This window comes from Pleuronectes platessa, chromosome 5 (assembly GCF_947347685.1).
Source record: "Pleuronectes platessa chromosome 5, fPlePla1.1, whole genome shotgun sequence".
Taxonomy (NCBI): Eukaryota; Metazoa; Chordata; class Actinopteri; order Pleuronectiformes; family Pleuronectidae; genus Pleuronectes; species Pleuronectes platessa.
In genome coordinates this window covers 6,075,574-6,088,103 of record NC_070630.1, presented here as the reverse complement: position 1 = coordinate 6,088,103, position 12,530 = coordinate 6,075,574, and the positions used below count along the sequence as shown (strand labels likewise).

At 41.6% G+C, this 12,530-nt stretch overlaps 3 protein-coding genes across 3 annotated transcripts; 1 reads left to right on the top strand and 2 right to left on the bottom strand.

Annotated features, from left to right (window-relative positions):
• Positions 1–78: 78 nt before the first annotated feature.
• Positions 79–2,476, bottom strand: LOC128440215 (post-GPI attachment to proteins factor 2). Its single transcript, XM_053422855.1, has 6 exons — positions 2,307–2,476; positions 1,962–2,135; positions 1,565–1,814; positions 1,361–1,467; positions 1,156–1,264; positions 79–1,065 (listed from the first exon to the last, which is right to left on the bottom strand). The coding sequence occupies exons 2-6, from the start codon at positions 2,127–2,129 to the stop codon at positions 935–937; spliced, it is 765 nt and encodes a 254-aa protein (XP_053278830.1). The 5' UTR covers positions 2,130–2,135; positions 2,307–2,476; the 3' UTR covers positions 79–934.
• A 647-nt stretch (positions 2,477–3,123) lies between these two features.
• On the top strand, positions 3,124–7,269 carry chrna10a (cholinergic receptor, nicotinic, alpha 10a). The gene is made up of 5 exons (XM_053422854.1): positions 3,124–3,184; positions 4,061–4,206; positions 4,682–4,836; positions 5,419–5,951; positions 6,019–7,269. Exons 1-5 carry the CDS (start codon positions 3,124–3,126, stop codon positions 6,708–6,710), a joined length of 1,587 nt encoding a protein of 528 aa, XP_053278829.1. The 3' UTR covers positions 6,711–7,269.
• Positions 7,270–11,603: 4,334 nt separating this feature from the next.
• On the bottom strand, positions 11,604–12,530 carry LOC128440298 (olfactory receptor 5B12-like). The gene has a single exon (XM_053422973.1). The coding sequence runs from the start codon at positions 12,525–12,527 to the stop codon at positions 11,604–11,606; it is 924 nt and encodes a 307-aa protein (XP_053278948.1). The 5' UTR covers positions 12,528–12,530.

Below are 12,530 nucleotides of genomic sequence, written 5' to 3'. Positions count from 1 at the left end.
TGAGTATGAATCTTCTCTTTGTGTAAATGTACAGCTGTAGAAAGAACAAAAGTATCATACTCTCCGTCTCCCTGATTCAGTGTGAACAAACTCTGAACATTAGGGGATCAGAAATGGAGGATTCCACTGAAGAACTGTTCTGTGAGATTGATCAGACACAAACAAGAAACTGGTAAATCTGAATATTTGTATTCTTACTTTTAATTACAGACTCGAATATTGATTGAATTTGACATGATTTTATAATGTTTTCCAAAAAACTTGTAATAATATGTATGATAATGCAAGTCCAGATATTTTCATATGTGGAATAATAATACTTGCTTTTTTTTTCTTTTCCAGCAGTATTAACATTTGGGTCAAAGTAAGGTAAGAGTGGGGGGATTACCTGTTATGGATTAACAACAGGAACTGGAGGCCACAAATTTGACCTTAATATTTGAATAAAGATTAGGTATTAATGGAATAAGAATTGAATTCAAATCTAAGCATAATAAACAACAAAATATGTTTGTATGTGTCCTCAATACTGTGTTTGGAGTATTACTTTTGTTTCTGGAGATTAAACACTAGGACAGACAAATAAAAGTCAAGCACACTTGAAAAACACTTGTCACTTTACTTTGGCACACAAACAATATGACAACACATATGTTGTGCATTATGCAAAAGTTAAAACCTGCAAATTATAATACGTAATGTGCTGTATGTGGGTGAAGGCGTCCATGAATGAGACACTGAGGCTAAAAGTAGCACTTGTGCAAATCTGTCTCTGCTCGTTGACATCGGCACCTTGTTCAGGACTCGAGAGCAGTCAACACGGAAATATGTGGAGGAGGCCTTCGTCCCACTCGTCCTCTGGAGTGGGAGCACGGCTGTTATCATCAGGGAGTTGAGTGGTTGTGTGTTTAGCACTTAGTCCTTGTGTTTGTAGTCAGAAGGTTTTATCTTCAGAGGACGAAATTACCATGACCTCCCGGCTCTTAAAGTCCCACACAGCCGTGAGATGGAAGGCCATGTTGGAGAAGACCACGAGATACTCAAACAGGGCGAAAAATGTGTAACCTGTGAAAAAGATGACACGGGAGAATGTTAAAGACGTGTTCTGGGAATTCTCTGGGCATTTCCCAATTTTCCAAAGACTTATATACTTACTCCCTGATTCACAGTACATGTTGTGTTTATAATAAAAGAATCCGGCAAAAGCACAGAAGGAAATGTTGAGAAGTAAAAAACGCACTTTCCACCGGTGAGACTTTGCATCCTGTATGGAAATAAGAAAAAAGGCTGGGTTGGATTGAAATTCTGCAAATGATGGATTTACGCTTGTAAATCCTACAGGAGTTGAACACCACCTTACCTCAGGACTCAGAGAATACTTCTTAATAGCCTTCCACAAACGGCAGGTTATCAGCATGTGGACGAGGGAGCTGACAAGGAACAGGACGAAGCCTTCCTTGTGTACAACTGAGGGGAAATATACACATAGAAATAAGTTTGATTTCAAATATCTCCTGTAGAAGATACTGGGATTGAAAATGAAGTCACTACACGGATCACTCACAGTATGTCTCACTGGACGACACGTACGTGAGGAGCAAGAGGCCGAGGTTCTCAGTAAGAGCGAAGGCCAGGTTCAGGCGGCTGAGCGCACTCTCGTGGAACTTGGAGGCGAAGCATGTCTTGTAAAATTTGAAGTAGGTAAACGCCACCAGTAACCTCGGGGCCGAGTGCAGTCCGATGCAGAAGCGCCATATGTGGGACTCGGGGCTGAGGCTTATTGAGGCACTGATGGATGGCAGGTAGTTAGGAACCTGGAAATGTAAAGTCAAATCTCAAACCAGGGCCAAGTAAAAGGAGAAAACATATTTCTTGTAAATCAAACCACAAAGCAACTTGTACGAATCTGTCTCAGTTTTTAAACACTGAGCTAAGAAAAATACAGTTTGCAGAGACATTACCTGGCAGTGTGTGCCGGTGGAGTCCTCATAATGAAAAACCGAGGAGATGAAGACACATGCTATTAGTCCGAGCAGTGGCAGACACACAGTCGTCACCACACAGGTGGTGAATGAGATCCTGAGGACCAGGGGCCGCTCGTGCCCAAAGATATTTGAGCCCTGAAGCATTTTGGTCTGAAACAAATGGAAAAATCTCATGTATACAAATCTTCAACACAATGCCTGCAGTAATGAATGTGCTAATAATAAACGTCTAAATGAGGAGGCTGCTTATACGGTGCATTCAAAACCAAACGGTCGGTATTTACGTCTGTGATTTGCATGCATTTGCAGAGACGAACCCACCTCTGATGTGTGTATTGTTCCGCTGTCGCCTCTGGCCGGTGAATAACTGCGCTGTAACGGGAGCGTTCATTGAATCAGGCGGCGGGGTGAAGATGGACCCGGTGCGGATCATCCTCCGACATATTTCGCTTCAGCCGAATTTACTTCAGGTGAGAAAGAGGCCTGCGGCTGCAACAGAACGGGAGGAGAAAAATGGAAAGGAGAAAAATCCCCCAGTGTGTTTGTAACAACACGAGCACCCGGAAGAGAACGCGAGCGGAGCAGAGAGCTGAGGAAGCCACGTGTGAATACGTCAAAAAATGATGCGCAGACCACATACGATAAATCAAACGTGTCTCGTGCTCATTATTCTATAGTATAAACAATGTAAAACGCAATTAATCGATTATTATTTATTGATTATCAGAGGATGAGGCTGGGAGCTGTCCGCGGTGCTGAACCACAGGAATCATCCTCAAAGGCTTTATTGTCACATGCAATGTGTGTGTGTGTGTGTGTGTGTGTGTGTGTGTGTGTGTGTGTGTGTGTCTGTGTGTGTGTGTGTGTGTGTGTGTGTGTCTGTGTGTGTGTGAGTGTGTGTGTGTGTGTGTGTGTGTGTGTGTGTGTGTGTGTGTGTAACATGTTGTACCAGGAATTGTTCAATCCGTCTGTCCCCGCCTCTCATTCCTCTCTGCAGCTCAGACTCTAACCACGGCTGGATTCCTCATCGCTGTTTTCATCATTCTATTTCAAAACTCTTTCATTTTCATTGAGTGAAGCCTGTTTGGCACAGAGCAGCTCAAATGGTCTTTCGATCGAGATGATTTGTTTCTGCAGGATGAAACGATGGAGATTCCAAACTTTATTTCAGTTGGTTCTGTGCATCGTCGTTTTGCCAAGTAAGTTTACATGCAGTTTATTGTAAGATTACCGGATGTGATCCAAAATGTTGCCTATTTGAGACTCTGTGTTATGAAAGATGTAAAGAACATTTACATAAAATGAATTTGAATTCGCACTGGTTGTATTTAATTTGATTACCACCATTGTTTTTTTTTTTAGATTTTATGGATCATTCATCTCTTCTCATGTGTTCCTTCCTCTTCCATGAAAGCTGTTACACAGAAACCTGCAGGCGGTTGTGCAGGGATTTCATCGTAATCCTGTAAACCTTCCTTTGTATCCAGCTCAGCGGTAACATCTGGCCTGTCCAAATCCAAAGTTGACACTGGAAAAGAAGACCCAGTTAGAAGACCTGTTATATGTTGTTTTCATCTTTAAAACCTTTCACAATATCACCTCACAAGTTTTCCTGGTCATGTGAAGCTATAAAAGTAGAACCTCCCTCACAAACCCTGAAGAATACATTATGTTTCTGGTTGAATCATTTCTAACATCACTCTTTTCACAGGACATGAAGGTATAATCTCCCTGTTTAGACTCGTTCTGATACTCACATGTTGTGCGTCCAGTGGATTAATGGTTCGATCAACACATGCTACGCCCCACATGCACAGGCTGAAGGGTGGAAGTCGCTGCTGGTACATAATGTCAGATTTGCCTGATCTCCTTACAGCTTTACACAAGGGCATCTCACCCGACATCCCGTTTGTCCCCTTCCACCATCTGTCAGGCAGCCATGTTCTCTACCATGTTCTCCCTTATTTCCCTCCTCAGCATCAACTGCTCCAGACAGAAAAGATATAGTAACATAAAATGTAAAGTAATAAAACAGATGCTTTGTGTTGACCTGGCTGTTTCTGTCCCTGTCTTAGCCTGTTGGTGTGCAAACGGGAAATATGCTCAGCAGCTCCTGAAAGATTTATTCACCAACTACACGAGTGCGCTGAGGCCGGTGGAGGACACGAACAACATCCTGAATGTGACCCTGCAGGTTACGCTGTCGCAAATTATCGACATGGTAAAGCACCACAGTGGACACAGGAGTAACTGTCGAGACAACAACTGGTCGATTGGTTTAGGAGTCAGTCCACGGAATCAACAAATCATATCAGTCATATCTAAGCAACATATACAAATACATTTTATGCAAATCCAGTGATTGTAACGTCTCAAACTACACAATTAGCAAAAATATTCTTCTTTTACAGCTTTATGTAATTGTAATCTGAGTATCTTTGAGTTTTAGTGTTACGGTTGAACAAAACGAATGATTCAAAGTCGTCTCTTTAGGCTCTGGTGGAGGTTTTGATTTGTATTTTGACGCATTCATCCCAAAAAATGTATTAACTGATAATGAAAATAGTTGTTAGGCCCCATCCGAGTGCCGATACCCACACACTGGCATCAAACCAGTGGTGCCACTTTTATATTTTGTCACATTTCTTTTGAACTAAATATGCTTGTCAGTCATTTTCCAATTGTTTGTTTTACAGGATGAGCGAAACCAAATTTTGACTGCATATTTATGGATACGACAAGTTTGGGTTGACGCACACCTCAACTGGAATAAAGATGATTATGATGGACTCGATACCATCCGCATACCTAGTAGTTATGTATGGAGACCTGATATAGTCCTATATAACAAGTAGGTCGGACTGGTATTGGGTTAATAATTCCTCTACTGTTTAGCTGTGAGTCTCATTGGTCAGGACACATGGCACAAGCTGAACTCTCCTTGAAGTTGTTATTCACTGGAGTGTCCAGGCCTCTGTCTGAATTCTATACACCAGTAATGCAACTACTCTTTTTGTCCATGCGGCTCAGAATATAAACACCTGAAGCATATTCATAGTTTATTTCAGATCCTAGAACAAGCCGTGATGAGAAGGCGAGAAGTCATTACATTGTTTATTGTGACCTAAAAACATCATGTGGGGTCAACAGAGGCTTAAATATGTAAACACAATCCTTTTGCATCACTGAAATGGTATAAAATGCAGACACAACACTGAGGAATGAGTCCAACTTTCCAAAAGGAGTTGATTCTTCCCTCAGTTGGCTTCCTTGTGCCTTTGTATCCTGATCAAGTTTATGGTTCTTCACCTACTCCAGGAAATTTTAATATCTTTTAATGGTACGCCAAAAAAACTTTGGTATCTGAAGATTAGTAGAAGTCCAGCTGCTCTAATTTATATAATTATTTCTTGAAGTTTTCTCTGTGTTTCAGTGCAGATAATCATTTCACTGGCCCCATGGACACCAATGTGGTGATCCGACACAATGGGGAGATCATGTGGGACTCCCCCGCTATCACCAAGAGCTCTTGCAAAGTGGACGTGTCTTTCTTCCCCTTCGACGCTCAGCAGTGCAGGTTCACGTACGGCTCCTGGACCTACAACGGGAACCAGCTGGACATCCTGAACGCCATGGACAGCGCGGACCTGGCTGACCTGGTGGACAACGTGGAATGGGAGGTGCAGGGCATGCCGGCCAAGAAGAACATTATCCAGTACGGCTGCTGCGCTGAGCCTTACCCGGACGTGACCTACATACTGAAACTGAAGAGAAGAGCGGCCTTTTACGTCTTCAACCTGCTCATACCGTGCGTGATGATCTCTTTCCTGGCTCCACTGGGCTTCTACCTGCCGGCTGACTCTGGAGAGAAGGTGTCTTTGGGGGTCACCATGATGCTGGCCCTCACTGTCTTCCAGCTGCTGGTTGCAGAGATCATGCCGCCATCTGATAACGTACCTCTAATTGGTAAGTGCGAAGGCAAAGTCACTCAGATAAAAGTCTGTTGATTCCCTTATCTTATTTTCTTCCACAGGAAAATATTACATTGCCACCATGACCATGATCACGGCCTCCACCGCCCTGACCATCTTCATCATGAACATCCACCACTGTGGCCCCGATGCGAAGCCCGTTCCCAAGTGGGCCAAGACAGTCATTATGCAGTACATGGCCAGAATGTTCTTTGTTTACGAAGTCGGAGAGAACTGCATGTCGCCACAACCAGAGAAGCCGGAGCTTCCTCTGGTGGCAAACACCGACTGCACCATGAACGGTCAGGCAGGAGCAGGCCGAGAGGACTGTGGCTTCAAAATGGAGCGAGCACAAGAGACAGAGCACGCAGAGGAGAGGGAGGACATCGACCAGATGATGAGTCCTATAGGCTCAATGGGGAAGAACCCAACAAACCACTACAGTGCATGGAAAAACGGTAATTTCATGAGCATGGACTGCGGAGATGCGGAGGGTCCGAGTAGATGCAGGAAACCAGGTGTTAGCGACGGAGAGAGAAACGACAGGGAGACGTCCGGCAGCAGCCAAAGCAATGAGAGGCAGCTGCTGCGTAACATTGAGTACATAGCCAACTGCTACAGGGACCAGAGGGCCACGCAGAAACGGACTGGGGAGTGGAAGAAGGTGGCCAAAGTTTTAGATCGCTTCTTCATGTGGATTTTTTTCATTATGGTGTTTTTCATGAGCCTGCTCATTATGGGAAAAGCCATCTAACTGCAGAACATTGGGGTTCACATCATACATATCCTTACAATACCTTTTAGTTTCTATGTTTCATACAGAAACGTAACGAACATTCAGATTTTCCAAACTTGACACAACCCTAAGGTTGTGTCAAGTTTTAAAGCTCAGAACTGAAACAGCAAATGAAATCAAAAAGATGTTCAAACGATTCTATTTCCATAGTTTTAAGCTTTTATTTGGAAAATGTTTTTGCTTTATGATTAGTTTATGTACAGCAACATATATTTCTTGATATCATAAGTATTGGGTCAAAGGATTAACACAAGCTGGGGACAATTAAATATGATATCCACTGCTGCTTCACAAGTTCTTTTATTATATTTCATTTGTTCACGGAGCTTCAGTGCAGATGCAGTGTATCATATGTAAAGCCAGTAAACAATTCCTTACCTCTGTCACAGAGATTGTGTTTTCCAGAGTTTATTTGTCTGTTGGTGTATTTCTTTGGAGGATTATGCAAAAAGTCTTCATTGTTTTTCACCAAACTTGGTGGAGGATGAGGCCTGAAGAAGAATCATCTGTGGGGGTGTATGGCCTTGGCAGAGGAATCTGCTCCACTGAATTAAACTGTAGTCATTCAATTAATGGAATTGAAAACCTAATTTTACTAATTTAATAATACATACAAATAAATAGACACAGAAATAAACATTGTGAGGTAAATTTGTACATGTAATTCATTCTAGACATAAACAAATAACCTATTTTAACAGAGAATGTTGAGAAACACAACCAGGCAATGGTTGTGTGTGTGAAAACAAATCTCAGAGTCACTGACATGGATTATCTGTTAAATCCCCTGGATCACAGCCATTTGCCTCCTTCTTGTTGTGTATTATCCCTGATGGACTACGACTCTTTAATCTGAGCCCAACGGAAATAAACGACTGAAGCCTGTATCAGCAGAGCTGTATTTTTTAATCACATTTGAATATTAAAAACTATTTGGAAAATTCCACATAATTTAAATTCTACAATTACCTCTACAGAACCCTGGAGAATTTGGCGGCAATTCAAAGCAGTGGTATCAGGAATCTATTGTGAACGAGACAGCTCAACACACTTCAAATTAAAAAAACATGCTTTTTGAAGTTCCATCACCGCAGACTACAATAACTCCACAAAGTTTTGAATTAGAGCCGGACTCATCACTTTTCTGGGTCGTTTTCGCTATATGCAGCACGTTCCTGTCATTGCAAGTATTGTGAATTTTTGCAGCATGTGTGTCCTCAAATTGACGAAGTTGTTTTCTCAATTTGTACGTGTCTTTTTTCTATTTGCATTTGTTTTATTAATTTGCATTGCGTTGAGCTCTCTCAGCCACTGTATCATTTAAAAAAAAAAGTGTAAAGAGTCATTGACATTTTCACGAGATTCCCAGGAACAATTCACAGATCCTGATAAAGAATATTTATGGGAACCAGTTTCAATTCACAGCACATTTATGTGGATGAGTTTAAAAATCAATCAATTTTCACGTGTTGCGGTTGAGAATAAACTCATAAAATTGATGGGCCACCGATCACAGATTTGCAACATGTTGTAAGTGAAAAGACCACAGAAAATAATCATGAGGTCAAATCAATAAACAAACTCAAGGGTCCATTATGTCCATTTCTCTTGGGTGAGGGGATGAGTCTAAAGTCCTAATGTCCTAATGTTCTTAGGTCCTTTGGTCCTAATGCTGTCCTTGTTCCCAAAGGCCCGATGTGACCACTTCAGTTCCAAACTGTTTCTATTAGTGTTTTTCTTCAGGGACACGCAGACATGAAAAAAAACAAGAAAGCTGAAAAACACAATTTTAATGTTATATATTTGTAATTAACTGAGTTATTACACATATTAATACAAACAAGTAGCCGCTTGTTTGAAAACATTGTAGTTTAAAAGAGGAAAAACTCATTTTCAGCAAAGAATATGTCGTGCTGCTTTATGTTGAACTTAATTCAAATGTTAACAGGATATTAACAATACTTGAGTAAAGTTAAAAAATCTAATGTTTGAAAGTTATTTACTGTATTTCTAACCTCCTGTATGTCATTCAACAACATCAGTCATTAGCTAATAACAAAAGACGTCATTATCACCCGGAGGTTTGCACATTGTCCAGGGAGTAATTACATCCTGAGACACTTAATAACACATCATTTAATCAGGTCCCAGTGGGGCTCATTAATAAATTAGCTTTGACAATGTAATGTAGCATCTATCTGATGTAATCCTGTCGACCGAATCCATTATTTGTTGTGTACATCTTGCATGATCTAACTTTCAACCTAATGTCTTTTAAAGTTTTAAAGCTCATCCATGAAATAGCAAATTAATTCAAAAACTTTTTTAACCGATACTATTTCCACAATTTTAAGCTTTTATTTTGAAAGTGTCCTTGCTTTATGATTAGTTTATGTACAGCAACATTTATTTCTTGATTTCAAAAGTAATGGGTCAAAGCAGGGGTGTCCAAACTTTTTATCCCGAGGGCCACATACAGAAAAAAGTTCGAAGGACTGGGCCACTCACGCCGCCACGCCCCCCTGCCCCCGAGCGGACTGTTGACAGTGCGTCGCTTGGGGCGGGGGGCTTAGCGGCGTTCTGAGGGACAGCTGACAGGTCAGGGGTGAGTTGGGTGCCACCTAGTGTCAAAACTGAGAAGTACAATACAGTGGGCCTTAGTCCATTACATTACAATTCATTTCGCTGTTGCTTTTATCCAAAGAGATTTACAATCAGTGCATTCAAGTGTAGGGGAGAGCGGGTTAATGTGAGACATCGGGTAATGTGAGACACCCCCTGTATCTAGGCAACGGAACACATTTGTGGTCATGTGATCATTATGTTTCGATCCCCTCCCATTCCACCCTTGCCATGAAGGAGAAGTTGGTGCTGGTGCTGTGGTTAGAATGTTTTTTCACAAAAATGTGATTTTTGCATGTAAAACTACATTTTCTTGCTTTGAACTTAATCAACTGTTGTGTCAAAACAAATTGATTCAGGTAGAAAAACTTATATCATACATGTTGATGAACCTCCAACATATAAAACCATATGATTGATGCTAGCTGAAGATTAGCCTGAATTGCTAAGAAATGTTGTTTTTTCTAATATGTTGGCTGTGGGGTAAAGTGAGACAAATGCTGTGGGGTAAAGTGAGAAATGTAGCACGAGTTAAGTTTAGTCTTAAATATATTTTAGTGTAATATTACATTACATATGTTTTAATGCCATAAACATTGTAGAAAAGCCATCATGCCAAGAAACTACACCAGGAAGTCAACCTGGGGCCAAACACCCCTCGCAGAGATGGAGAGTGCAGCCGCTGAGGTCATGCAAGGAAAGAAGTCCTTAAGAAAAGCTGGAAGGGATAGAAATATTGATGACAACCCTCAAAAGATTCATAAAGAAAAAAGAGAAAGGGGAAGTAAAATCAGTAGCCTGGGGTGCAGTAGCTGAGGTAAAGAGAATATTCACAGATGAGATGGAGGAGGAGCTTGCCAAACACTTGAAACAACTAGCTGACCAGTTCCATGGCCTTGCTCCAGTTAAGTGCCGTGAACTGGCAAATGCAGAGACAAACAATATCCCTGTCCCTGCCAATTGGACAGAGAAACAATGTGCAGGTAAGCTAGGGTGTGCAAGAGATCACATGAATCATAATAATCATAAATGTGCGTAATTTACCTATTACAACATGTGTTGTTATGGTAGTTTTAAAGTTGAAAAAGTAAGTGGATCACCTTACCCCCTTGATTTCTCTGGTCTGTCTCAATTTACCCCTAAGCTGGGGTAAATTGAGACACAAGACCACTTCTTAAAAACAATCATATTTTCACTGCCCTTTGTCCTGAAGACATTCTGATCATTTCCATTGCTAGGAAACATCCTGAATTAATGGGAAATGTGTAAGTTTTACTGATAAATAATTTTAGCTCGCCTAAAGGGGAGCAAATGTAAAAAATGTCCCACATTACCCTGCTCTCCCCTATCCGAGGGTACAAACCAAGAACAACAAGAATCAAGAAAGTACAATTTCTTCAAGAATAGAGCAAAACTACAAAGTGCTATAAGTAAGTGCCATTTAAGTGCTACTAAATTGTTAGTTTAAAAAAAAAAAAAAAAAAAAAAAAATTATAATTTTTTTTTTCTTTTTTCTAATTTTAATTTTATTGAGGCGGGCCAATTTAAAATGGATGGCGGACCGCAGATGGCCCGCGGGCCGTAGTTTGGACACCCCTGGGTCAAAGGATGAACATATCATAAATACAAATAAATAGACACAGAAATAAACATTGTGAGGTGAATATGTACATGTAAATCATTCTAGAAATCAACAATCAACCTATTTTAACAGAGAATGTTGAGAAACACAACCAGGCGATGGTTGTGTGTGTGAAAACCGGTCTCAGAGTCACTGACATGGATTATCTGTTAAATCCCCTGGATCACAACCATTTGCCTCCTTCTTGTTGTGTATAATCCCTGATGGACTATGACTCTTTAATCTGAGACAACGGAAAAAACTCACTGAAGGCTAAATCAGCAGAACTGTGTTTTTCATCACATTTGAATATTAGAAACAATTCGGAAAAAGTTCCACATTATTTCAATTCTACAGTTAAGGGACGACTTTAACTAAGTGAGAATAAAAAGTCCAACACACTCAAATTCTATCTTCACTGATCATCCTGGTGAATTTTCTGACAATCAAAGTGAGTAAAACACAACTCAAAATAAACACAATAGGATGCATTGCATGCTATATAACAGGCATCTTTGAATAAACACATTTTAGTTTAGGTTCATTATGTTAAATATATCTGTTTGTATGTTTTGAGCATCCTAAAACAGGAGATGTTAGGTCGCAACCTACTTCCTGCGAATTATTTGAATAATTTTATCACGTAATAATCTCGTTTGCATTCCATAAATGATCGGATTCAAGTTAGCAGGGACCACATGGAACAGAATATATGCGATCTTCCTTAAATCTGGGTAATTTGGGAAACGATGCAGTATGATGGTTAAGAATCCGGACCAGAGCATAATGAGGTAGAGGACGAGGTGGCTCGCGCACGTCTGCAGGGCTCTGCTGTTCAGCTCCTTGTTCTTCTTGATCCAGCAGATCAGGGCTATTCTGAAGTAGGTGACGGCGATGCCCCCGATCGAGCAGCTGAACAGCAGCACGGTGAAGAAGAGTCCGTAGATGTTGTTGATGGTCACGTCCTCGCATGAAAGCTTGAACAGCGACGCGTTGTCACAATACGCGTTCTGTATCACTGACCTACAACGAGACAGCCTCACCGTCAGGCCCATCAGAATGGACACGAGCACCAGCGACACCCCCCACGCGGTCGCCGACAGGCCGATCACGGCTCTGGTCGTCATGATGGAGCTGTACCTGAGCGGGTGGCAGATGGCCACGTACCTGTCAATGGCCATGATGACGAGGATCATGTGCGAGGCCGAGCCGAACGTGTGGCTGTAAAAAGCCTGAGCCACGCACTGGCTGTAGGTCGTGAAGCGATCGGTGGAGATGACGTGAGCCATCAGCCGAGGCAGCAGCACGGTGTTACCTATCAGGTCGTTGACGGGCAGGTTGCAGAACAGCAGGAACATGGGCTGGTGCAAACTCTTCTCGCTGATGATGAGCGCAAGAACGGCGATGTTGGAGAAAAGCAGGGAGGAGTAAAAGAAGAGCAGGATGAAGAACACGGGGTACGTGAACTCCGGAGAAATGTCGAAGCCTTGGATTTGCAGGATGTCGCTGGCAACTGTCGTGTTTCTCTCCATTCT